General features: G+C 37.2%; 1 protein-coding gene across 1 annotated transcript in view; it reads left to right on the top strand.

Moving 5' to 3' along the window:
- DNAH9 (dynein axonemal heavy chain 9) overlaps window positions 1-25349 on the top strand; it is a 458278-nt gene that overhangs the window by 54453 nt on the left and 378476 nt on the right. The window contains 1 exon segment of the mRNA XM_020965915.2: window positions 16109-16223. Coding sequence (XP_020821574.1) covers window positions 16109-16223 — 115 coding nt within the window.

Here is a 25349-nt window from a genome sequence, read left to right as displayed (position 1 = left end):
TGGTTGGATCATTTCACAACTCCACCAACAATGCATTAGTGTTCCAATTTTCCCACCTCTTCTCCAACATTTATCATTGTCCTGTTTTGTCATGTTAGCCAATCTGATAGGTGTGAGGTGGTACCTCAGAATTGTTTTAATGGGCATTTCTCTAATCTATAGTGATTTAGAGCTTTTTTTCATATGACTATAGATAGTTTTAATTTCTCCCTCTGAAAACTGCCTATTCATATCCTTTGACCATTTATCAATTGGGGAATGACTTGTATTCTTATAAATTTGACTCAGTTCTCTCTATATTTTAGAAATGAGGCTTTTGTCAGAGACACTGGTTGTAAAAATTCTTTTCCAGTTTTCTACTTCCCTCCTAAGCTTGGATGGATTGGCTTTGTTTGTACAAAAACTTTTCAATCTAATGTAATCAAAATTATCCATTTCATAATGTTCTCTATCTCTTGTTTGGTCATGAATTCTTCCGTTCTCCGTAGATCTGAAAGGTAAAGTATTCCTTGCTCTTCTAGTTTACTTATAGTATCAGTCTTTATATCTAAATCTCATACCCATTTTGACTTCATATTGATATAAGTTATAAAATGTTGATTTATGTCCAGTTTCTGCCATATATTTTTCCAGTTTTCCCAGCAGATTTTGTTAAATAGTGATTTCTTATTCCAGAATCTGTAGCCTTTGGATTTATCAAATAGTAGATTAGTATAGTCATTGACTGTTGTGTCTTGCATACCTAACCTATTCCACTGATCCACCACTCTTATTTCTTAGCCAGTACCAAGTAATTTTGATAATTGCTCCTTTATAATACAGTTTAAGATCAAGTATAGCTAGGCCACCTTTCCTTGCATTTCTTTTCATTAGTTCCCTTGATATTCTGGACCTTTTGTTCTTCCAGATGAATTTAGTTGTTTTTTTTTTACCTCTATAAAATAATTTCTGGTAGTTTGATTGGCATGGCACTGAATAAGTAGATTAATTTAAGTAGAATTGTCATTTTTATTATATTAGCTCAGCCTACCCATGAGCAACTGGTATTTTTTTCAGTTATTTAGATCTGACTTTATTTGTAATTGTGTTCATATAGTTCCTGGGTTTGTTTTGGCAGGTAGACTCCCAAATATCTTATAATGTCTACAGTAATTTTAAATGAAATTTCTCTATCTCTTGATATTAGGCTTTGTTAATAATATATAAAATGCCAGTGATGTGTGTGGGTTTATTTTGTGTCATGCAACTTTACTAAATTTGTTTGTTATTTCAAGTAATTTTTTACTTGATTCTCTAAGTATATTATCATATCATCTGCAAAGAGTGATAGCTTTGTTTCTTCTTTGCCTGTTCTAATACCTTCAATTTCTTTTTCTTCTCTGATTGCTACAGGTAACATTTCTAGCACAATATTGAATAACAGTGGTGATAATGGACATCCTTCTTTCACCCCCAATCTTATAGGAAATACTTCTAGCTTACATGTAATGCTTGCTGATGGTTTTTAATAGATGCTATCTATCATTTTAAGGAAGACCCCATTTATTTCTATGCTCTCTCATGTTTTTAATAGGAATAGGTGCTGTATTTTGTCAAATGCTTTTTCTGCCTCTATTGAGATAATCATATGACTTCTGTTAGTTTTGTTGTTGATATGGCCAATTATGCTGATAGTTTTCCTAATACTGAACCAGCCCTGCATTCCTGGTATAAATCCTACCTGGTGTATTATCCTCAAAATAAGTTGTTGTAATCTCTTTCCTAATATTTCACTTAAAATTTTTGCATCTATATTCATTAGGGAGATTGGTCTATAATTTTCTTTCTCTGTATTGGCTCTTCCCAGTTTAGATATCAGCACCATATTTGTATCATAAAAAGAATTTGGTAGGACTCTTTGTTCACCTGTATTCCCAAGTAGTTTATATAGTATTGGAATTAGTTGTTCTTTAAATGTTTGATAGAATTCTTTTGTAAATCCATCTGGCCCTGGAGATTTTTTTCTTAGAGATTTCATTGATGGATTGTTCAATTTCTTTTTCTGAAATTGGATTTTTTAAGTATTTTATTTCCTTTTCTATTAATCTGGGAAATTTATAGTTTTGTAGATATTCATCCACTTCATGAAGATTATCAAATTTGTTGGCATACAGTTGGGCAAAATAGCTCCTAATTATTGTTTTAATTTGCTCTTCATTGGTGGTGAATTCACCTTTTCATTTTTGATACTGGTAATTTGGTTTGCTTCTTTCTTTTTTTAATCAAATTAACCAAAGGTTTATCTATTTTATTGGTTTTTTCATAAAACCAGCTCTTAATTTGATTTATTAGTTCAATAGTTTTCTTAATTTCAATTTTCTTATTCTCTCCTTTTGTTTTAAGAATTTCTGATTTGGTATTTAATTGGGGATTTTCAATTTGTTCTTTTTCTAGCTTTTTTAGTTGCATGCCCAATTCATTGATCTCCTCTTTCTGTATTTTATTCACATAAGCATTTAGAGATATAAAGCTTACCCTAAGGACCACTTTCACTGCATCCCATAAGTTTTGGTATGTTGTCTCATTATTGTCATTTTCTTGGATGAAGTTATTGTTTCTGTGATTTGTTGTTTGACTCACTCATTCTTTAGTATTGGATTACTTAGTTTATCTTTCCATGGCCCTTTATTATATGTAACTTTTATTGCTTCATGATCTGAAAAGGATGCATTTAATATTTCTGCCTTTCTGCATTGGATTGTGAGGTTTTTATGCCCTAGTACATGGTCAACTTTTGTGTAGGTGCCAAGTGCTTCTGAGGAAAAGGTATATTCCTTTCTGTCCCCATTCAGTTTTCTCTAGAGGTCAACCATATTTAACTTTTCTAAAATTCTATTTATCTCCTTAACTTCTTTCTTGTTTATTTTGTGGTTAGATTTATCTAGTTCTGAGAGGGGGAGGTTGAGGTCCCCCACTAGTATAGTTTTGCTGGTTTTTTTCCTGTATCTCCCTTAACTTCTCCTTTAAAAATTTGGATGCTATACCACTTGGTGTATATATCTTTAGTAATGATATTACTTCATTGTCTATGGTATCTTTTAGCAGGATGTAGTTTCCTCCCATATCTCTTTTAATTAGATCTATTTTTTCTTTTGCTTTGTCTGAGATCAGGATTGCTACTCCTGCTGTTTTTCTTTTTTACTTCAGCTGAAGTATAATATATTCTATTCCAATCTTTTGCCTTTACTCTATGTGCATCCCTCTGCTTCAAATGTGTTTCTTGTAAACAACACATTGTAGGATTATAGTTCTTAATACACTCTGCTATTGATTTCCATTTTATGGGAGAGTTCATCCAATTCACATTCATAGTTATGATTACTATCTGTGTCTTCCTCTCCATCCTTCCCCCCACCCTGTTTATACTTTTCTCTCTCCTTTCTGCCTTTCCCTCCTCAGTAGAATTTTGCTTTTGACCAACACCTCCCTCATTCTGCCCTCCCTTCTATCAGCTCCCTCCCTTTTCTTCCCCTTTACCCTTTCTCCTTTTTCCCCTCCCTTCTATTCACCCTCTCCTTTTCTTTTCCCTTTATCCCCCTACTTCCTATAGGGTAAGTTAGATTTCTATACCTAATTGATTAAGATATTCCCTCTTTGAAATGAATCTGATGAGAGTAAGGGTCAAACAATCCTCATCTCCCTCCCTTCTTTCCTTCTACAGTATTAGGTTTTTGTGTCATTTCATGTGATGTAATTTACCCTGTCTGCCTCCTCCTTTCCTCTTCTCCTAGTACAATCCCTTTTCACCACTTAATTAGATGTTTTTTTTTTACCATCACATCAAGATCAACTTATACCCATGCCCTTTCTCTAAGTATACCCCCTTTTAAATGTCATAATAATATTACAGTTCTCAAGAGTTATAAGTGTCATCTTTCCTGTAGGGATGTAAACAGTTTGCCTTATTAATAACATTTTTTTTCTTTCCTGTTAACCTTTTTATGCCTCTCTTGAATCTTGTACTTGAAGGTCATATTTTCTGTTGAGCCCTGGTCTTCATCAGGAAGGTTTGGAAGTCCCCTATTTCTTTGAATGTCCACCTCCTCTCCTGAAAGATTACGCTCAGTTTCGCTGGGTGCTTGCTTTCAAAGGGGTCACATACCCAAGCTTCTTTTCCTGTTCACCTGGGCCTTGCACTTGAATATTTGGCTCTTGCTCACCTGGGCCTTGCACAGGAATGTTTTGGTCCTGGTGGATGTCTGTCAGCCTGGAGCTTTGGCTTCTGGAGTTGGGCGTCCCAGAGTTGTGCTGAGAAACAGGGTGATTTCTCTGTTGGAGAACACTGTTGCCTGTGTTGGTTTTCTGAGTAGTTCTCTACCAGTTCTTCTGCCTGTATTGAGGCTCTTGGGGGGTCCTGATGTTGGCACTTGCCTGCTCCACCAACCTGAGTCTCACGGTCTCACAGTCTCCTTCTGGTATGCTGAGGTGGGGCTTGCTGCTGGCTTACTGGGTTGCCTCCAGTCCTTTATGGCTTCCCCTTCCCCAGAGTGAGAGGGGCCTTTCCCATTTATCCCCCAAGCTACAAGACTGCAGTGCCCTGTCCTTTTGCTGGCTCAGGGTTTTTCCTGGGTCATCACATAGTTTTGATATACAGTTTTTTACATCTTTGTTCCACCATTAGAATGAATTCCATGAGGGCTGAGATCATGATTTTGTCTTTAAATCCCTGAAGTATTTCTGTAGGACCTACTATGCTCCAGGCACTGTGGTAAGTATAACATTTTTACAATAATATTTCATTCGGTTCTCACAAGAACCCCTATGAAGTAGGATCTATTATGATCCCAGTTTTACAGTTGAGGAAACTGAGGTAAACAGAGATTAAGTGACTTGCACAGGGTCACACAGATAGTATCTGAGACTGAATTTGAATTCAGGTCTTCCTGACTCCAGGCCCAGGGCTCTACTAGTTTATTAGATTACTCTAGGGGCAGCTAGGTGGCACAGTGGATAAAGCTCCAGCCTTGGAGTTAGGAGGACCTGAGTTCAAATCCAGCCTCAGACATTTGACATTTACTAGCTGTGTGACCCTGGGCAAGTCACTTAACCCTGATTGACTCACAAAAAAAAAAATCACACACACAAAAAAGATTACTCTAAACAGCCTACTGTTACTAATAATGATATATAAAATACTGGGCTAAGATACTCAGTAACACATCATTAGAAACTGTTTTCTATCCTGAATACAAAACAGATTAATTTGAACATTTTGAACAAAATCTACATAAGATTTTTTGAAATGATAAAATTGAATGTAAGCTCCTTGACTGTGTCATTTTTTTCTTTCTTTCAATGCCTGGCACATAGTAGACCCTTAATAAATACTTACTTATGAATGAATGAACAGATTCTTAAACTGTTTTAATTTCTGTAGTAATTATTTGTAAACTGACAACACTTTTTACTCTCGTCTATTTTCAAGTCTTATCTCAGAATTCTGAAAGGGGATCCCTACCGGCTTATCCTCATCTTGAAATATCCTAAAAGTGAACCCTTGCTGTAAAGTAAGATATGGCCAATGCAATGGTGGTAAAAGGATAAGAGTCACTTCTTCCTTCTTTTGATACATTACTTAAAGCATCTTTAAAAAGTAAATCTTCTCTTAATTCCATCACTTCTAATTTCTTTATCTCCCTCCTCCTTTTACTTTTCTTCTTTAGCTCAACTTTAATCTATCCTGCTTCTGGTTTCTTTCAGAAGCAACAATGAGTTATATGTAAGAAGTGGTATAGAAGACCTTCTGCCTCCTTAGACCTGATTAGCTCTCTGTAAATAAAAGCACAGGTGATTCCCACTTCCAAATGAGATAATATATTTATGTAATTTGAAAATTATAAAGTGATTTGCCAATGTAAGGTGCTATTTCTTAGACATTTGATAATTCTGAGTTCATTGACTTTGAGCAGAAGGATAATTTTCATTTTACAGATAAAGAAACTGAAGCCCAGAGAGATTGAATAAGTTGCCTAAGGTCACACAGATGGCAGAGTCTAGATTTGAACCAAAGTCCTCTGACTCCAGTTCCAGCACTCTTTCCACTGTACCAGACTGCTTCCATACAATTTAGAGCTTGTGCTTATTATACCTATGAGGGACCCAGGTTCAAGGTATTATGGGCCTGTGTCCACCAACTGAGGATCCCCCACTGATGTGTTTACTTGTAATGGGCATCCCGGGGACACAGTTCAAAACAAAGGCATTTAATAAAATGGCATAATAGGGAAAGTAGTAATAAAACATTTCTCTCACAAAATTGGGGAACATCCTCTCCCATAAATGCATACACCATCAATGGTCTGAGTGAACACACCTGGGGAGCAAATAGAATCACACGTGCTGAGGGGTAATGTGGCCAGAGCCCATAGGTGGAAGAACAACTCACACCTCTGATGCTTTAGGGCCATCGATGTCTGTTAGTGTTCAGTGTACTGTTCCTCCCGGGCCTGCTCCCTGCTGGGGTCTGCTGCACACTGCTCGGTTGTTAAATTAAATGCACACATAATCTCTATTTCATACATTTCCACTAGCCAATTTTCTACTGGATATGCAATATGCTGTACACTGCCACTGGGCATATGTCTATGGAGCTTCTCCTAGTTTCCAACTTCTGGCTTTAGCTGAAGTCTTTGCTGTCTCCTCTTCATGAAAACTGTGAGCTCTACAAATTTGATTTCAGTTTAAAAGCCTGAGGCTTTTAATAGCTTATTGAAGAAAGCAGTCTTCCTCAGACATAGGTCTAACAACTGCCCCAGGTGAGAAGAGGGGAGGAGAACTTTCCATGACTTCTCCCCTTTTTGAATAACCTGTTTTATTCCTTACAGAATCTTTACATTAATTAAGGCTTCTCACCTCAAGCAGGAGATTCTCATTCCTAGGCACAAAGCCCTTTGGAAGGGCAGAGTAACATGTTCTTAGGTTTTTAATTAAACTTCTTGGGCCAGGTGCTTGGATTTTTCTGTCAGAGATCTCACTCTGGTTCATAATGAGCATTTTCTATGCCTCCTGATTTGGATTTCTGAAGTCTAGACATCCTTCCCCCCCCCCCCTCCCCACCTCATTATTTAAAGTTAAGCCTTAGGGTCAAAGTCATTTTCTTCTCTACCTTTCTAGCCATTTCTATGGAGATTAAGTTAACTAAACCTAAAGAAGCTTTGAGCTCACACTTATGTAGTAGAATGCTAGTCTTAGAGTCAAAGAAATTAATAATAATAATAATGATAATAATAGCTAGCATTTATATAGCACCTACTATGTGCCAAGCATTATGATAAGCATTTTACAAATATCTCATGCAATCCACACAACTATCCTAGGAAGTGGATGCTATTATTATCCCCATTTACAGATGAGAAAAGTGAGATGATAAATGACTTGCCCAAGGTCACACAAGTAATAAGTGTCTGAGGCCAGTTTTGAACTCAGATTGTCCTGACTCCAGCCCAGTGCTGTTATCTGTACTACTTAGTTGCCTTCAGGGATAATCTAGGCTTGAGACCTTACTCTAATGCTTGTGACCTTTGGTAAATCATTTCTTTGAGTCTCAATTTTCTCTTGTGCATAATTAGCATAGCAATAGTCATCCTAGCTCATAGGGTAGTTGTTTGAAAAGTATTCTTGAAAGTATGAAGCAATATATGAAAAATGAGTAAGTAAATGAAAAAAGCATTTATTAAGTGCTTACCACGTGCCAAGCAATGTAGATACAAAAAGAAAAGTGAGTCAGGCCCTTTATTAAGAAACACTTCATTTAGGGGAGACAAACATCTCTATTTTGATGCTTTAGCTAAAGAATAAGTAGGAAGACCTGAAAGTCCTAAGACAAGGGTGGGGGACCTGCAGCCTCAAGGTCAGAAGTGGCCTTCCAGGTCCTTGAGTTCAGCCTTTTAACTGAGTCCAACTTTTACAGAACACATCCTTTTATTAAGGGGATTTGTTCTGTGAAGTTTGGATTCAGTCAAAGGGCTGCCCTTGAGGACCTAGAGAGCCACTTATAGCCTTGAGGTTACAGATTCCCCACCTCTGTCTATGAGTTCAGTGTCAGGACAGATGGCAAGGCCCAGGAATCCTGGGGGATAGTAAAGGATATTGTTTATAGCCAGTAGAGGTCTCAGACTAGGTGAAGATGAGACACTACTCAGGTTTGTGTCTTGAGCCGGGTCTTTGTATCAGTAGGGTTACAAACCTTACCTTGATCATAAAGATGAGGAGCTCCCTTCCACTGAGGCATAGATATCAGATCTAAGATTCTTTTTTTAAATTAATTTATTTTGATTTATCAACAATTGCTTCCATTAGCTTTTGGGTTTTAAATTTTTCTCCCCCTCCTTTTCTACCTCCCTCCCCAAGATGACACACAGTCTAATATAAGCTATACATATACATTCTTATTAAACACATTTTCACATTAGTGATGTTATACGTAAGAATTAGAATTAATAGGAGGAACCACCAGAAAGAGGAAACAAAACACAACAGAAGAAAAAAAATAGCAAATAGTATGCTTTGATATGCATTCAAACTCCATAGTTCTTTCTTTGGATGTGGATAGCATTTTCCATCATGAGGCTTTTGGAGATCTCTTAGATCCTTGTATTGCTGAGAGGGGTTAAATCTATCAAAGTCAGTCATCACTTAATGTGGCTGTTACTGTGTACAACATTCTCTTGGTTCTGCTCACTTCACTCAGCATCAAACCATACAAGTCTTTTCAGATTTATCTGAAGTTCATCATTCCTTATAGCACAATAGTATTCCATTACATTCATATATCACATTTACAATTATGATAAGTATCTGTGTCTTTCTCTTCATCCTTTTCCCCCCTCCCCCACCATTTATGTCTTTCTCCTTTCTCCTTTTCCCTCCTCACTAAATGTTTTGCTTTTGACCACTGCCTCCCTCAGTCCCACCTCCCTTCTATTAGCCCCCTCCCTTTTCTTTCACCTTTTCCCTCCTACTGCCTATAGGGCATGTTAGATTTCTACACCTAACTAATTATGTTATTCCCTTCTTAAGCCAAATCTGATGAGAGTAAGGCTCGAACAGAGCAATGCTCATCTCCTTCCCTTCTTTCCTTCTGCTGTAATAGGTTTTTGTGCCTTTTCCTGTGATGTAATTTACCCTTGTCTGACTCCTCCTTTCCTCTTCTCTCAGTACATTTTCTTAGTTAGATCAGGTTACTTACTTACTTGGATTATCCACTTACTTGGATCCATTTAACCTACCTGATTAGATTTTTTTCATCATTTTCATCAAAGTCAATTTACACCCACCCCCTTTATGTGGTGTAATAACAATACAGTTCTCAAGAGTTACAAGTGTCATCTTCCGTTGTAGGGATGTAAAGAGTTTGTCCTTATTAATAATATGTTGTTACTTTCTGTCCCATTTGCCTTTTTCTGTCTCTCTTGAGTCTTGTATTTGAAGATCAAATTTTCTGTAGAGCTCTTGTCTTTTTATCAGGAAGGTTTGGAAGTCCCCAATTTCATTGACTATATATCTCCTCCCTTGAAAGATCATGCTCATTTTCGCTGGGTAATTGATCCTTGGTTGTAATGCAAGATCCTTTGCCTTTTGGAATATCATATTCCACACCCTATGGTCTTTTAATGTAGAAGCTGCAAGGTCCTGTGTAATCCTGACTATGGTTCCATGATATTTAAATTGTTTCTTTCTGGCTGCTTGCAATATTTTCTCTTTGACCTGATAATTTTGGAATTTGGCTACTATGTTCCTTGGAGTTTTCAATTTGGGATCTCTTTCAGGAGGTGATCAGTGGATTCTTTCTATGGCTATTTTACCCTCTGGTTCTAGGACCTTAGGGCAGTTTTCCTTGACAATTTCTGGAAAGATACTGTCCAGGCTGTTTTTTTCATTGTGGTTTTCAGGGAGACCAATAATGTTTAAATTATCTCTCCTGGATCAATTTTCCAGGTCACTTGTTTTACCAATGAGATATTTTGCATTTTCATCTATTTTTTCATTCTTTTGTTTTTGTTTGACTGATTCTTGCTCTCACATAGAGTCATTAGGTTCCATTTCTCCAATTCTAATTTTTAACAAATTGTTTTCTTCTATTAGATTTTATACCTCCTTCCCCATTTGGCCCATTGTATTTTTTAGGGACTTGTTTTCTTCAGTGTACTTTTTTCCCAGTTGGCCAATTGTATTCTTTTAGGGACTTGTTTTCTTCAGTGTACTTTTTTTCCAGTTGGCCAATTGTATTTTTTAAGAATTTGTTTTCTACAGTTGATTTTTGTCCTTCCTTTTCCAAGTTATTGACACTCTCTTGCATACCTCTCATTTCTTTTCCCATTTTTTCTTCTACCTCTCTCATTTGACTTTTAAAATCCTTCTTGAGCTCTTCGAAGAAGGCTTTTTCCAAATGTGGGGTTGTTGACAATGTTGTCCTCTTCAGAATTTCTGCCTTGATCTTCACTGTTCTCGTAATAAGAATCTATTGTACATTTCTTTTTGCTCATGGTGTTGGCTTATTTCCTGTCCTTTAAAGAGATTGAGCTCTCCTGTTGGGGAACGGATGGCACTGACCCAAACTTCTTGTGTTGGGAGCCTAGGGCCTGGTTGATGGCTTTGTGTGCTTGGGCCTCCAATGTTGGCAGTTGGAGGCTGTAGGGTTCTGGCAGCTTACCTGTTGTCGGGCTAGAAACAACAATACTGGAACTCTAGGGGTAGGATTGGGTAGTGTGGCTCCTGGAGATTTCCTGCTCACCCAGGCTTTTCCTTCCTTTTGCTTTCTTCAGCTCTTTTCAGATGGATGTTACAAATGTAGGGTGTTTATCCACCTGAGGCTTCTTGGAGTACTGCTTCCCTTAGTTTTGCTGAGACACTAGGAGAGCCAGTTGCTGTAGAATGCCGAGGCACCTGGTGGTTTTTTGAGCTGGTTTCCACCAGTTTCCCCACCCTTGGGGTCCAGGTGTTAGTGTTTGCCTGCTCTACCACCTGGGCTTCAGAATCTCCTCCTGGTATGCTGAAGTGGGGCTTTCCACTACCTTGCTGGGATGCCTCCCGTTCCATCCTGCTCCCCTTCCCCCAGGGTAAGAGAGGCCTTTCCAGTTAATCCCTCAAGCTACCTGGGCTACTGGACTGCTGCACCCCATCTTTCTTCTGGTTCAGTTATTCCAGGGTTTTTCCTGGAGTGATATTTTCTGGGCTTTCAGGGGTTAATAAGGTAGAGTAAGAGAGACTTACCTCTTACTTCGCCATCTTGGCTTCCAGAAGTGGAAGTCCCAAAATAAGAAATACAGGAAATGGGGTACAGAAGTCTGTCCTGCCTCAGGAAAATAGAAAGGGAAGGGGATAAGAGAAGGGGTGGGGGAGAGATAGAAGAGAGGACAGACTAGGGGAAGGGATATTCAGAATGCATGCCATCTTGGGGTGGGGGGAGGGGCAAGATGGGGTGAGAATTTGGAACTCAAAATCTTGTGGAAGTAAATGCTGAAAACTAAAAATAAATAAATTTATATTTTAAAAAATGGGGGAGGAAGGGGACAAATATTTATTAAACATCTACTATGTGCAAAAAAAAAAAGAAGAAGAAGTAGAAGTCCCAGATCTAAGATTTTTATTCTTAGCCCTGGTCAGTGGTTCTTGTATCTAAAAGATATATTGAGAGGGGAGTCCCCTGCCACTGAGGGGTGGGGGATAGCCCTTACAGTCTTCAGTGAGGGGAGGAGGTCCTGTCTGAGAAGACATGGTTGCCAAAGGTCTTAGTCCTAGCTTTGGTCAGCTATACAAGGACCTATTTGGTTATTGTTTGGGCCCTGATTGGCTCAGAATGAATGTAATTAGCAATTGTTTCTATTTTGGCCAGAAATCCTGAGGTCTTCCCCTCCTAGATCTTTTTTTGTTTTTTGAAGAGGTCATTCTTTGCTTCATTTCTTACTAAGCTTTAATCACTGAATAGGCTTTGCCTCAGTCAAACTGAGACCTGTTAAAGGTCTTAGCTTGAAAAAGACAAGATTCTGCACTACAACCTGAGCCATCTTCACTTGTCCTGATTGATATCTGCCCACTGGACCAGATGGCTCCAGAGGTAAAAGTGAGGCTGGTGACTTTGCACACCCCTCCTTCATTTAAATCAGATTCACTTGCATGTCATGGCATCACCTTCCTAATGTCATGATCTTCTTCAAGAATGAGACAAACAGCAGCAGCAGGGACCTAAGAGAAAGGAAGGCGTTCCCTATTGCTGAAGTACAGGATTTAGACCGGGCCTCTATATTTTTCACAGGCTGCCCAAAATCCTTTGGAGTGCCTGTTGGCCATAAGTGGCCTGAAGGTCACGGGCTGTGCAGACCTGGTTTAGGCTCTCAGACCTTGCTTTCTTGGGAGATTCTTCCCGGAAAGTATGGCTGCCAAGAATCCTAGTCCTCGCACTGGTCAATGACTTATGGGTCTAAGAAGAAATAAGCTTCCCTATTGCTGAAGCAAGAGGTTCAATAACGCATACCTTGCTATCTCTGGAGAAGGCAAAGAATGGCAGTGAGGCTGCCTGCCCTACCTTTTCGGCAGAGAAATGACAGCCAGGAAACCTAGACTCAGCTTTGCTCAGTGGCTTATGAGCCTAAGGGAGGGATCAAGGATACAGGCTAGAACAATTACCCATCCAGGCCGTTTGGTTGGATTCTGAGAGGAAGAAATGACTCCAAGAGTCATTACAGTCTGTCAATCAGTCAATAAATATTTATTAAGCACCTACCATGTGCTAAGCACTATGCTAAGCCTGAGCACACAGAAAGATGTAGAAGGAGGTTCCTGCTCTTAAGGTGCTCACAGTCTAACAGAGGAAACAACAAGTAAGCCAATATGTACAAATAAGCTATATTCAGGAAAAATAGGAAATAATAAAAAGAGGGAAGACAGTAGAATCAAGAGGGTTTGGGAAAGACTGTCAGTAGAAAATGGGATTTTAGTTGAGACATAAATCCAGGGAAGCCAGTAAGCAAAAGGAAAGAGGGAAAGCATTCCAAGTGTGGGGAAGAAAATGTGCAGAGCCTAGAATTGTAGTGTCTTATTTGTGGGACAGCCAGGATGCCTGTGTCACTGGATTGAAAGGTACCTGTCAAGGTATAAAAAGACTAGAAAAGTAGGAGGAAGCTAAGTTATAAAGGATTTTGAACACTAAGCAGAGGGTTTTATATTGATCCTGAAGGCAATAGGGAGCCACTGTAGTTCATTGAGAAGGAGAGTGTCATGGTTTGATTTATGCTTTAGGGAAATCACTTTAGTGGCTAAATTCAGGATGAATTAGAGCAAAGAGAGACTTGAGGCAGGTAGATCCACTAACAGTAGCAGTATCAGAGGAGAGAACTGGCATATTTGAGAGATGTTATAAAGGTGAAATCAGTAGGCCTTGGCCAACAGATTGGATATAAGGGATGAGAGATAGTGAGGAGTCAAGGATGACATGTAGGTTTTGAATCTGAGGGACTGGGAGGATGGTGTTACCCTTGACAGTAGTAAGGAAGTTAGGAGTGGGGAGAGATTTAGGGGGAAAGATAATGATTTCCATTTTGGATATGTTCAGCTTAAGGAGTCTACTGGATATCCAATTTAAGACATCTGAAAGGCAGTTGGAGATTCAATATTGGAGATCAGCAGAGAGGTTAGGGCGGGATGGTTAGATTTGAGAATCATCAGCATAGAGGTGGTAATTAAATCCTTGGAAGCTGATGAGATTATCAAGTGCTGGATAGTATAGGGGGAGAAGGAAAAAGGGCCTAGGACAGAACCCTGAAGGACAGACATGATCTGAAGAGGATCCTGCAAAGGAGCCTGAGAAAGAACAGTCTCATAAATTGGAAGAGAAGCAAGAGAGAGTGGTGTCCTGAAAATGTAGAGAGAAGAGAGTATCAAGGAGAAAAAGGGGATTAATAATGTTGGAGAAGTCAAGGAGAATGAGGATTGAGAAAATTCTAGTAGGGGCCACAACATGCAAACAACTTTGTACAAACAAGATATATACAGAATTATTGGAAATAATCGGCAGAGGAAAAGCATTAGCATTAGGGGAAAGGTTTCCTATAGAGGGAAGGATTTTCACTTAGACTGGAGACCAGGAAAGCCAGGAGGTAGAAATGAGGAAGGAGAGCATTCCAAACATTGGGTAAACCAGTGAAAAGAACCAGAGTAGGGAGATGGATTCTCATGTTTGAGAAATAGAAAGGCCAGTGTGAGCTGAGCTGAACATTATCACAGCTTTGAAAACATAGAAATCTCAACAGTTTAGAGGCATAAAGCAACAGAATGAAAATGCAGAGGGAATTGGAAAACAAAGAATCCTAAGTTGTTGTTTTTAAGTTTAACCAATGCCAAGGCAAAGATCTGGAAACTTACTTCCTAAGGGAGAACACTAAGATGTTAGTTACTATTATTATCATCATCATAACAACTATCTTTTGAAAAAATCAAATGAGATAATGCATAGTCCCTTTACAAGCCTTAAAGTCCTTTATAAATGTAAGTTATTACTGTTATTACTAACTTTATTTTGGCTTTACTAGAATGCTTTTACAAGGGGCAGCTAGGTGGTGCAGTGGATAGAGCATTGGCCCTGGATACAGGAGGACCTGAGTTCAAATCTGGCCTCAGACACAAAACACTTACTGGCTGTTTGACCCTGGGCAAGTCACTTAACCCCATTGCCTAGCCAAAAAAAAAAAAAACAACCCAACAACAGAATGCTTTTACAAAACTTCATTATCTGTCTACCAGTATGCTCCACTGCTATATTGTCCCTTTCCTCTGCTATTTAGAAGTCATAGCCAGCATCTTTATAATACTTCAAAGTTTGCAAAATTTTTTACATCATTTGATCCTCACAACAACCCTGTGAGGTAGGTGCTATTGTTATCTATCCCCATTTTACGGATGAGGAAATAGGCAGACAGAGGTTAAGTGACTTGTCCAGGATCACACAGCTTGTAAGTACCTGAAGCAAGATTTGAATTCAGGTTTTCCTGACTGCAAGTCCAACGTTCTATCCTTTCTTATACCTAGTTGACTCAAGCACATATCTGTATGTGCATGTGTGTTATCTGCTTAGTTCCTCTTCATAAAGCTTTTTATATTTGATATTTTCTTGGACATGCCTGACCTTTCACCCCATTTCTTTCATGATCCTTTATTTCTCTCATTTTACAGCATATTCTAAAAATTTTTAAAGCTTTATTCTCCGCAGTCTTATTTCTTTGAAAACCCTAAGCCAGTTTGTGCTCCTTCATTATAAAGCTGAATTGGGAGTTGGTAGCATGGAATAGGTGAAATTGCACCAGGTATACAGTGAGGAAGGATATGGATTTGAATCTTGCCTCTGACATTTGATATTTATTTGGCCATGGGCAAGTAACAACCTCTCTGAGTCTCATGTTCCTTTCTATAAAATGGTTATTATACATACAAGATTGTTGAGAAGATTATATAAAATAATGTATATAAAGTGCTTAGCATTATGTCCATTACCATCATCATCATCATCATCATCATCATCATAATACCTCAGTTTAACTTGTTGCCAGACAGACCATCATTTATGGAGAAGTTGATAGTTCAGAGCCCCATGTCTTGGGGCAGCTGGCTGGTACAGTAGATAGAGTGCCAGGCCTAAGGTCAGGAAGATTCATCTTCCTGAGTTCAAATCTGGCTTCAGACACTTACTAGCTGTGTGACCCAGTGCAAATCATTTAATCCTGCTAGCCTCAGTTTCCTCATCTGTAAAATGAACTGGTAAAGGAAATGGCAAACAACTCTAGTGTCTTTGCCAAAAAAAACCCAGATGGGGTCACAAAGAGCTGGACACAACTGAAACGATTGAACAGCAGCAACACCAAGCCCCGTGTGTGTCTCTCTCAAGCTAAACTGTCTTTGAGCAAAATGTCTCAAGGCTTCTCCATTGCAGCTTGTCTTCAGGGTAATTTTGGATCATGGAAAGTAAATGAACTAAAAAGTCAAATGGTTGAGTTCTTAGGTACATGCGTTGCTGGTGACAGAGCAATGTTTGTGGCTTCAGTCTCTTTAGTTTAAGCTGTATCTGTCTTTGTTTCTCTAGGGTTTTCCCAATCACACAAGAACATGCCAGCAGTAGCAGGTGGTCTCCGCTGGACTCAAGAACTCAGAGAAAGAATTGAACTTTCATTCAATAACTTAAGACAAATCAGTCACCCGTGAGTACCTTAGTGCAAGGCGATTTCTTTTTTTAAGTATTACATTATCTTATCGTGAACTTAGAGTTTTGTGGGAGTGTGACCCAACTGCAATATGAAAATCATCGTCCTTTTTTCATTTTCATCAGTATTCACCTTTGGCAAAACATTAATGAGGTTTTAAAGATTTATTTGAAGATTTGAGACCAGATGATATAAGTATATAATCAACACTGGCTTCTTTCCTCTGTATAGTGCTGTGTCAGTTTCCAAAAGAATATGAGTTAAATTTTATCCAAGTCCTGAGGATTTTCTTAGCCTCCCTCCTTTTTTTGTCCCACAAACATTTCTGTCTGCCCATAGCTGCTTAGGAATGATATTTTAACCTGTTAATTGAGGAAGAAGATGGAATTGGGTAAGGACTCCATCTAGTCACAATGAGATCCTGAATTTTAATGTAACCCCCTCTGTGACCTATCTCCCCAGTTCAGCAGTCACAGGTTTGTAGGTTGGTTCCTGAGGAGGGGTGAGGAACTATGTTTACTATGTTTAAGGTACTCTCTGGGTCGACATTCCTAAAATATAGCTTACAAGCTCCAATAGATGCATTTGCCTTTAATAGACAGTAGACACAATCAACTCAAAGCAAAAACATTTACTTATAGTAGAAGAACATTGTTGCATATAATTTCTCCTATACACATGGAACACCCTCTCCCACAAATACATATAGCATCAATAGGAAGAATAGGCATAAACTTAAAGTATTTTAGTAGTGACTCATACATACATACATATATGTATATATATATACATATATATATATTCCACATATATATGCATATATATATTCCATATATATATAAACATATATATATGGAATATATGTGCCCAAAGAAATGTCTCTGATACTGTAGAGTCCCAGTGATCTTTCTTTTCTAATGGTATCCTTATATTCGTCCTCTTGGGTGTAGTCCTTCTGTTGGGCTGGTCACTCAGTTGGACTACCTGGGCCTGTTCCTCTCCACATATCTGCTGACTGCAAGGGCTAATTTTCCTTTAAATCTATGCTTGGTTCTATTCTCTGCTGCCAGAACTGTCAGATTCTTTGAAACTATTTCTTCCCTCTGCTCTCTCTGTCTCTCTGTCTGTCTGTCTGTCTCTCTCTCCTCCCTAGTAAACAGGCCCAGATGAACCACATTTCTGAGTACTGAAAAAATGGTGGCTGTTATTACTGAGCTACTACTATCAGGGGTCTTTCATAGATATGGAGAATTGAAGAGGTATCCTGAGAATATAGAAAAAAACAGATATTTCAGCTTTCTGAAAAGGGAAGAGGATAAAATCTGTGAATTTATAGGCCAAGAAATTTGACTTTAGTTATTGGCAAAGATTAAACTAAAAAGAATGAGAAAGAGAGATTACCTATGTAAATCTCCTAAGTTGGATATCATAGAGAATAGCTACCAAGAAGGAAGAATAGCTGTTGAGATACCAGAAGTTAATAGGAGAAAAGAACCCAAGCAAGGAGCTAGTAGTAGCAACATCCATATCCTCAAATATGTACTCACAAATACCAAAAGTTTTGGCAATGAACAATAAGAGCTAAAGGTCCAAAAACAAGAAGCTAAATTTGAAGTCATAAGCATCATTGACATTTGGTATAATGAAAGTCATGACTGGACCATGGCTATGAATATGTTATTCAGAAGAAACAGGATAGGTTAAAGGGGCAGGAAAGAGTAGCACTGTATTTTAAATAAGGTATACCCTTGTGAGGAAATCCAGGAATCAGAGGGGAAGAGCATGACAGAGAAAATTTGTGTGAAGGCCACTGAAGTGACAAATAGAAGTGAATTTGTCTTTGAAGTGTACTACATACAACCTATAAAGAAGTTGGAAATAGATGAGAAAATAAATCACAGGCTTGGCACAGAGACATAATATACTAGTTGTGGGGGGAGGTCTCTTTTCCTGACATCTGCTAGAACTCTCTTTGTGTCAAAATCAGAGTAACTAATAATTTCTTTACTAGCCACAGTGGTAACTTCCTACTTCAAAAGGCAGAGCAACAAACAGAGGGAAATTCTATTCTGAATCTAATTTTTCTTAAGATGGAGGGTTACTGGCTACTAAGGTTGATATGATGTTAACCTTGGAGAGTTGGGGAAAGTGACTGCTCCTTTTTAGGGTTTATGATGGAGAAAAGAAATCTGGCTACAGTTTGACATGCAGCCTAGATTTTAGAAAGTAGATTTCAGAGGGCTCAGATAAAAGATAGGTGGCATCCCATGCATTAAAATGCTACAGGAGAAGTCAGCTGAGAAGGGATAAGAAATGCTCTTAAGTGAAATTCCGAAGACACAAAGGACAACAATACTAATGAGGAAGGACAATAGGGTATATCTGTGTGGACCATGTAGATACAAAAAAACTCACTAACCAACTTAGAATTCTAAAAGAAATGTACAAAAGATGAACACAATACCAGGTAAGAGAGGATGAATATGAGAGTTTTGCATGGTCATATAAAATACTGTCACGAATGCTAAAAAATAATCAAGGATTTTGTTTTGGTTTTTAACTATATTAAAAGGAAAAAGAAATAAATAAAGTCTATGATCTTGCTCAGGGTGTATGGAATTAAGATCATTGATGACAGAGAGAAGTTATAGATACTCAAATCTTATACTGTTTTTATTTTGTCTGACAGAGAAAGAGTTTTGTACTGAAAATACAGAACAAAATTACCTAACAGGGAGTTGATACCCCAAATAAGTAAGGAGATAGTGATAAAGCATCTAGCTACCCTTGATGAATTCAAGTCATTGGTGCCAGACAAGCTACATGCTGAAGTTGTGAAGTAACCAGATGTGATTGCTTAGCCATGTCAATAATATTTGAAAGATCATGAAAAACAGGAGCAATACCACAAGAATGGAAAAGAAAAAATGTTATCTTGATTTGATTTTCAAAAAGAAAAAACCAAAAGGGGGGAAACAGTTATAGTCCCTTGAAGCTTAACTTTAATTTCTTGGATGGTTTCACAATGGCTCATTAGAGATATTGTTGGTAAATATCTAAAAAGGGAAGAAGTGAAAAAAACAACAGTTTCATGAGGAATAGGTTGAGACAGACTGATCTCATTTCCTTTTTTAATAGAACTACTAAATGATTAAATGAGGACAATGTTGTGGATATAGTTTACCAAGATTAGCAAAACTTTTAATATTCACATTATTCCAGTAGAGAAAGTATGAGAGAAATCATTATTAATAATCAGTGATTTGGGGAGATCCAGAGTTCCCACTTTTTTCTAAACTCCTCATTTCAAAAGGTCAGTCTCTGGAAAAACGTTACTGATAATGAGATTGGATTTACTTTCTTAACATTCTTGTTCAGACCCACCCAGATGGGGAAGCCATTATACTCTATTCAGATTTGGGTAGGGAGAAATTCTTTGAATAACTTGCCCAAGACTGAGTGTGGTCTGGGTATAGGAATAATTTCTCTTTGACATTATGTCACTCTCAGTCCCTCATTGTAATATTCATCCTCTCACTAATTGTTAACCAATCAGAGTTGATTGCCCTCAGGCACACTCCTCTTCTAAGGGCATATAAGCCATGAGCCCACTGCCATCATGGTCTTTGGTATTTGAAAATATCACTGACCTTTTATTAAAAAGGCTGGCATATTAATAAAATGACTAATTACCCAGAAATTATGTCTCTCAGACTTTTTAAACATCACAAGTGGAAAGATATGGGTTTGATGAAACAACAATTAGCTTCAGAATCTATTGTATAGCTTAACTCAAATAGTTAATGGTTTAATGTTATAGGAAAATGCATTGTAATTTTAAGGCCATTTTATTATGGAACAGGTAATAATGAAAAGAATAGGGAAAAAAAGTGTTTTGGGTAAAGGAAGAATATTGTTTGCCAAATTATATAGGATATTGTCACTGTTGTGATCAGTTTGATATCTAATATGAATATAAAAAGAACTTTGTCTTCAAATGCGTTGTTAACATGTGTATGAACAAATAGCTTTCAGCTTGACCTTGGGGCCATTTGAGAGAGAAAACAATCTGCAATATAGATTTAAGGATTTAAGGATTTAGAATTCCTTGTCAACAAGATTGAGTGACTTGTATGAGGAACAGTTTAAAGTTATAAAGAGGCAGTAAAAAATCTGTTATGTATTAAAAACTGGAGAAATATGAGTGTAACGAAACAGTTTCAAGAGAACCCAAAAGATGGGACCATGCTGTAGCACAGTAGAGAAAAATCTGGAGACTCAGGATTGGAACATGGAGAGGAATAATCAAATGTCAAATATAATGAATGTAATATTCACAGATCATAACAATAAAAATAGTAATTAATAGAGGAAATACTATAATTGATGTAGACCTAAATGGGTGCTAATTAATAACATGCTGAATAATGATCAGTCAAAAATATTATTTATTATTTAAATGAACATATTCAAGAAACATTAAATAATTATATTAAAGATAATAATTATAATGATGCAATATACCAAATCTTAAGTTTTGCAACTAAAATAGTTTTCAGAGGAAGAGGTCTATTTCTGAAAATATGTTTTTCAAAAACCAGAAAAAGATGATTGAGGGTATCATTAAAGAGTAGAAAAATAACCAAATTTGTAACCTTATAATAAATATGAAAGAAGTAATCTTGAAAATTAGAGGAAAATAGAGAATTTTAAAAATTAAAATATTATAGAAACTGATAAGCCAAGCTATTTTTAAAGACTTTTTAAAAAGTTAAACATTTGCTAACCTGATCAAGAAAAAGGGAGAAGAAAATCAAATTACCCAAGTTAAAAAAAAAGAACAAAGCTGAATTCACAATAGAGAGGAAACACTGAGAATTTTGTTAGGTCAGCTTGTCTCAAATCTCTCCCTACTTCATTCCATCTTTCCATTTGGCCACCAAAGTAAAGCACAGGTCTGACTGTGCTGTGACACGCCCTGCCCTCCCACTCAATAAACTCCACTGTCTCACTTTTGCCTCCAAGATCCACAAGATGCCCTATTTGCCATTCAAATCCCTTCACAACCTAGCCCCCTCCTACTTTTCCAGTCTCCTAATACCCTTACTCTTCAATCCAGTGACACTGGCCTACTGGCTGTTCCTCAAACAAGACCCTCCATCTCTTACTCAGCTCTGGGCATTTTCTCTGGATGTCCCTCATGCCTGCAACTTTCCTGACTTAAGTCTCAACTAAAATGCTTTATTTTATTAGAAACCTTTCCAAACCCTAATTGTAGTTCCTTACCTCTATTATTTCCTGTTTATCCTATATGTAGCTTGCTTTTTTTTCTTTTCTTTTTAGCAATTGGGATTAAGTGACTTGCCCAGGGTCACACAGCTAGTAAGTGTCAAGTGTTTGGTCTGAGGCCAGATTTGAACTCAGGTCCTCCTGACTTCAGGGTGGGTACTCAATCCACTACGTCACCTAGCTGCCCCTTAGCTTGCATTTTATATATTTGTTTGTATGTTGTCTCTCCCATTTGATTAAGTGAAGATACTGTCATTTACCTTTTTTTATATCCTCAGCACTTCTTTAACACAATGCCTGGCATGTTACTACATGATGGTTAATGAATGTTTATTGATTGATTGATTATTAGAAATTACTACACACAATTATATGCCATCAAGGCTGGGAAGTCAAAGGAAATTGATCCATTTCTACAAGAAAAAATAAAATACCCAAAGGAAGAACTAAGAAAAATTCTACTGAAAATAGCTAAAATATATATAAATAACAACTACAGTATGTATAGAATTCAGTCTGCCAAAACATATTATTACCTCTTGCCATATTTCCTCTTTTTTAAAGTCTTCTATTTCACTGAATGTCCATTTTTCCCCTGAAGGATTATACCCAGTTTTGCTGGGTAGGTAATTCTTGGTTGTAATCCTAGTTCCTTTGATCTCCAGCATATCATATTCCAAGCCCTCCAATGTCTTAATGTAGAAGCTGCTAAATCTGGTGTTATCCTGATTGTGTTTCCACAATACTTGAATTGTTTCTTTCTGGATGCTTGCAATATTTTCTCCTTGACCTGGGAACTCTGGGATTTGGCAGTGGCATTCTCCCCACTGCATGTCTTTCAACCTTTCATTCCATCCTTGGCTCAGCTGTCAAGGTTATTTTTTTGAACTATAAATCTAGCTATGTCACCCCCTTACCTAGTGAACTGCAGGGGTCTGCTCTTACCTTCAGGATCAAGTATAAAGTTTTTTGTTTACAGATGTATGTGGGAGCCAGCTCCAAGTGACTTATACAAGGCAGTTGTTAAATTCTCAGTGTCAATAGTCAGTAAATATTTATTAAGTACCTGCTATGTTCCAGGTACTGTACTCAGTGCTGGGGATACAAATAAGAAAGAGACAGCCCTTGCCCTCAAAAAACTTACAATGTAATGAGAGGAAACATGATGTTTGTGGAGTTGAAATCAAGCAGAGCAGCTGATAGTGAAATGAAGTTAGCTAGAAAACTCTGGAGCTTGGGGGAAGAGGTTATTGCTCTTCTCTCCAGCCTTTCGATCAGAGAGGAGAGGTAACAGGTGGCTGAGGAGGTGCTGAGTATCAAAGCTGAATAAGTCTCCTGAGCTTTTACTGGAGAAAACTTGATGTTTGTGTAGGGGAACCAAGCAGTGCAGCTTGGCATAGTCATTTAAACCTCAGAAACCAGCAATTGCTACAAATCAGGACTTGATTTATTGCTTTATTAATCTTCTAGATCTAAGAAAGTGTTAATAATGCAGACTAAACTTACTTATATACACGTATTTTTTTCCACAACTCAGCATTCCCATGTTATATAAACTTTGAGTTCCGCACCAGTGCAGTAAGAAGGCTCAAGGAATGAAGTCATTGCCAGAATGGAAGTCTGGTGACTTTAGGCTAATATTTTATGCATACGTATGTGTACAACATATATATTTATATAAAATATATTCTTATACATATGTATTTGTGAAATATACATATATTCCATATATGCACATAATTTTTATGTGTATATAATAATACATATATATTTGTGAAAGCATACTGAACAAACGAGGGTTATGATGGTCAGGTGAGATAATGGCTGTAAAGTACTTTACAAATCTTAAATATGTATGCACACATATGTATACATATGTACATATTTGTATATATATACTCATATCTATATGCATGTTATATGTGTATGTATATGTTATATTGTGTGTGCATATATATTTAAAATCTATATATGTATCACTTTAAGATTTGTAAAGTACTTTATATTTATTATCTCATTTGAGCCTCACAACCTCTCTGTTTTTTTAGTATACCACACTCACTTTCATAACCATGCCTAGGGGAGAATTCTTAATTAAAAAAGGGCTAGAGGAGAGCATACTAGATCAAATAGATGATTTTGACTATGTATTTTTTTTAATTGTACAAATGAAATTAGTAAAGACAGCATTAGAACAGAAACAGTAAAGGATCATCAAATATCACCTTAATGAAATTCACAGTATATAGAATATTCCGAAAGTCTTTGTATAAAAGCTTCAAACTTCATGAAGACTTTTGGAACATCCTTTATATTGAATTAATATGGAATATAATTTCAAGAGCTATTCTCCAATAGGCAAGTGGTCAAAGGGTAATGAAGAATTCTCAAAAGAAGAAATGGAGGCTATAAATGATAATATGAAATTATACTCCAAGTCACTAATAGAAAAATAGAAATAAAAACATTCTCTGGGTTCATCTTATGTCATACAGATTATCAAAACTGACAAATATGAGAATGGTCCATGTTGAGTAAGACACAATAATGCATCATTGGTTGAGCTGTGAATTAGTAAAACCATTCTGGATATTGATTGGAAATGATGCAAGAAAAGTGACTAAAGCATCCATATGCTTTAAACTAGTGATTCCATGACTAGGACTGTGTTTCAAGGAAGTTAAAAATAGAAACAGATATCCATTTTATAGCATAACATTCACAGCAACACAGAGCAAAGAACTGAAAACAAAGTAGATGCTTATTGATTGGTGACTGTCTGAAAAACTGTGGTATATGAGTGTGATGGGACATTATTGTGCAGTAAGAAATGAAGAAAATTTGGAATTCAGTGAAACATGGTAAGATTTGTATGTATTGATGCATAGTAAAATAGGCAGAACCAAGAGAACAGTATGTAGTATGACTAAAGATATGTGAGTGAAAAAAAGCACTTAATGGAAGTTGAATTCTAAAAACAGCAACAACAACCAAAAACATGGAAATCCTAGAGCACAGATAATGAAAGATATCTCCTCACTTCATGGCAGAGAGATAGAGGACTACTACTAGTACCCAATATTTCATATATTGTCTCATTCATTTGCTCTAGTGAATATTTCTGCTTAATCCTTTTCTTTGTCAAAAGGAAGGGACAATTCAGAGGATAGGGTTGAAAGGCAAAAGCATTAAGAAAAATTTTATTTGTTTTTTAAAGTTATCGTACCACAGTTGCCTTCTTTTTTTGACAGGACTACTGGACTAGTAGATCAAGAGAATAATATAAAGTTTACCTAAAATATGGGAAAACATTTGATAAAATCAATCATGTTATTCTTGTGGACAAGATAGGGAGATGTTAGCTGATATTGCAATTAAATGAACCAGTTGTATGGCTAAACTTAAAAAACAAAACAAAACAAAAACCCAGGCACAATTGGTTTGATGCAAAAAAGGAGGTTGAAATCCCTAGGAATCTGTCTTTGGCCTATGTTGTTTAACATTTTTATAGATTTCTGGAATAAAGAGACTAAAGATCCAGATGGCATACTTGCCAAAGTTCCAAAGCAGGAAGAGTTAGCTAACATTTGGGACCATAGAGTAGGAGTCTAGATTTTTCAACTCTGTTTTGGTCAAACTTTGTTTGAAGTACTATGTCCAGTTCTGGGTGCCACATTTTAGGAATGACATTGATTATCTGGAAAGCATTCAAAGGAAGTTGGCCAGAACATTAAAATTCCTTGAAATTATGCCAAATGAGAATCTGCTGAAAGAATTAGTGGTGTTTAACTTAGAAAAGAGAATATGTAGGGAAGGATTGTTAGATAGGAGTGA

Source organism: Phascolarctos cinereus, unplaced genomic scaffold, assembly GCF_003287225.1.
Source record: "Phascolarctos cinereus isolate Bilbo 61053 unplaced genomic scaffold, phaCin_HiC Scaffold_5;HRSCAF=322, whole genome shotgun sequence".
In the NCBI taxonomy this organism is placed as follows: Eukaryota; Metazoa; Chordata; class Mammalia; order Diprotodontia; family Phascolarctidae; genus Phascolarctos; species Phascolarctos cinereus.
This window is presented reverse-complemented; position numbering and strand designations above follow the sequence as displayed.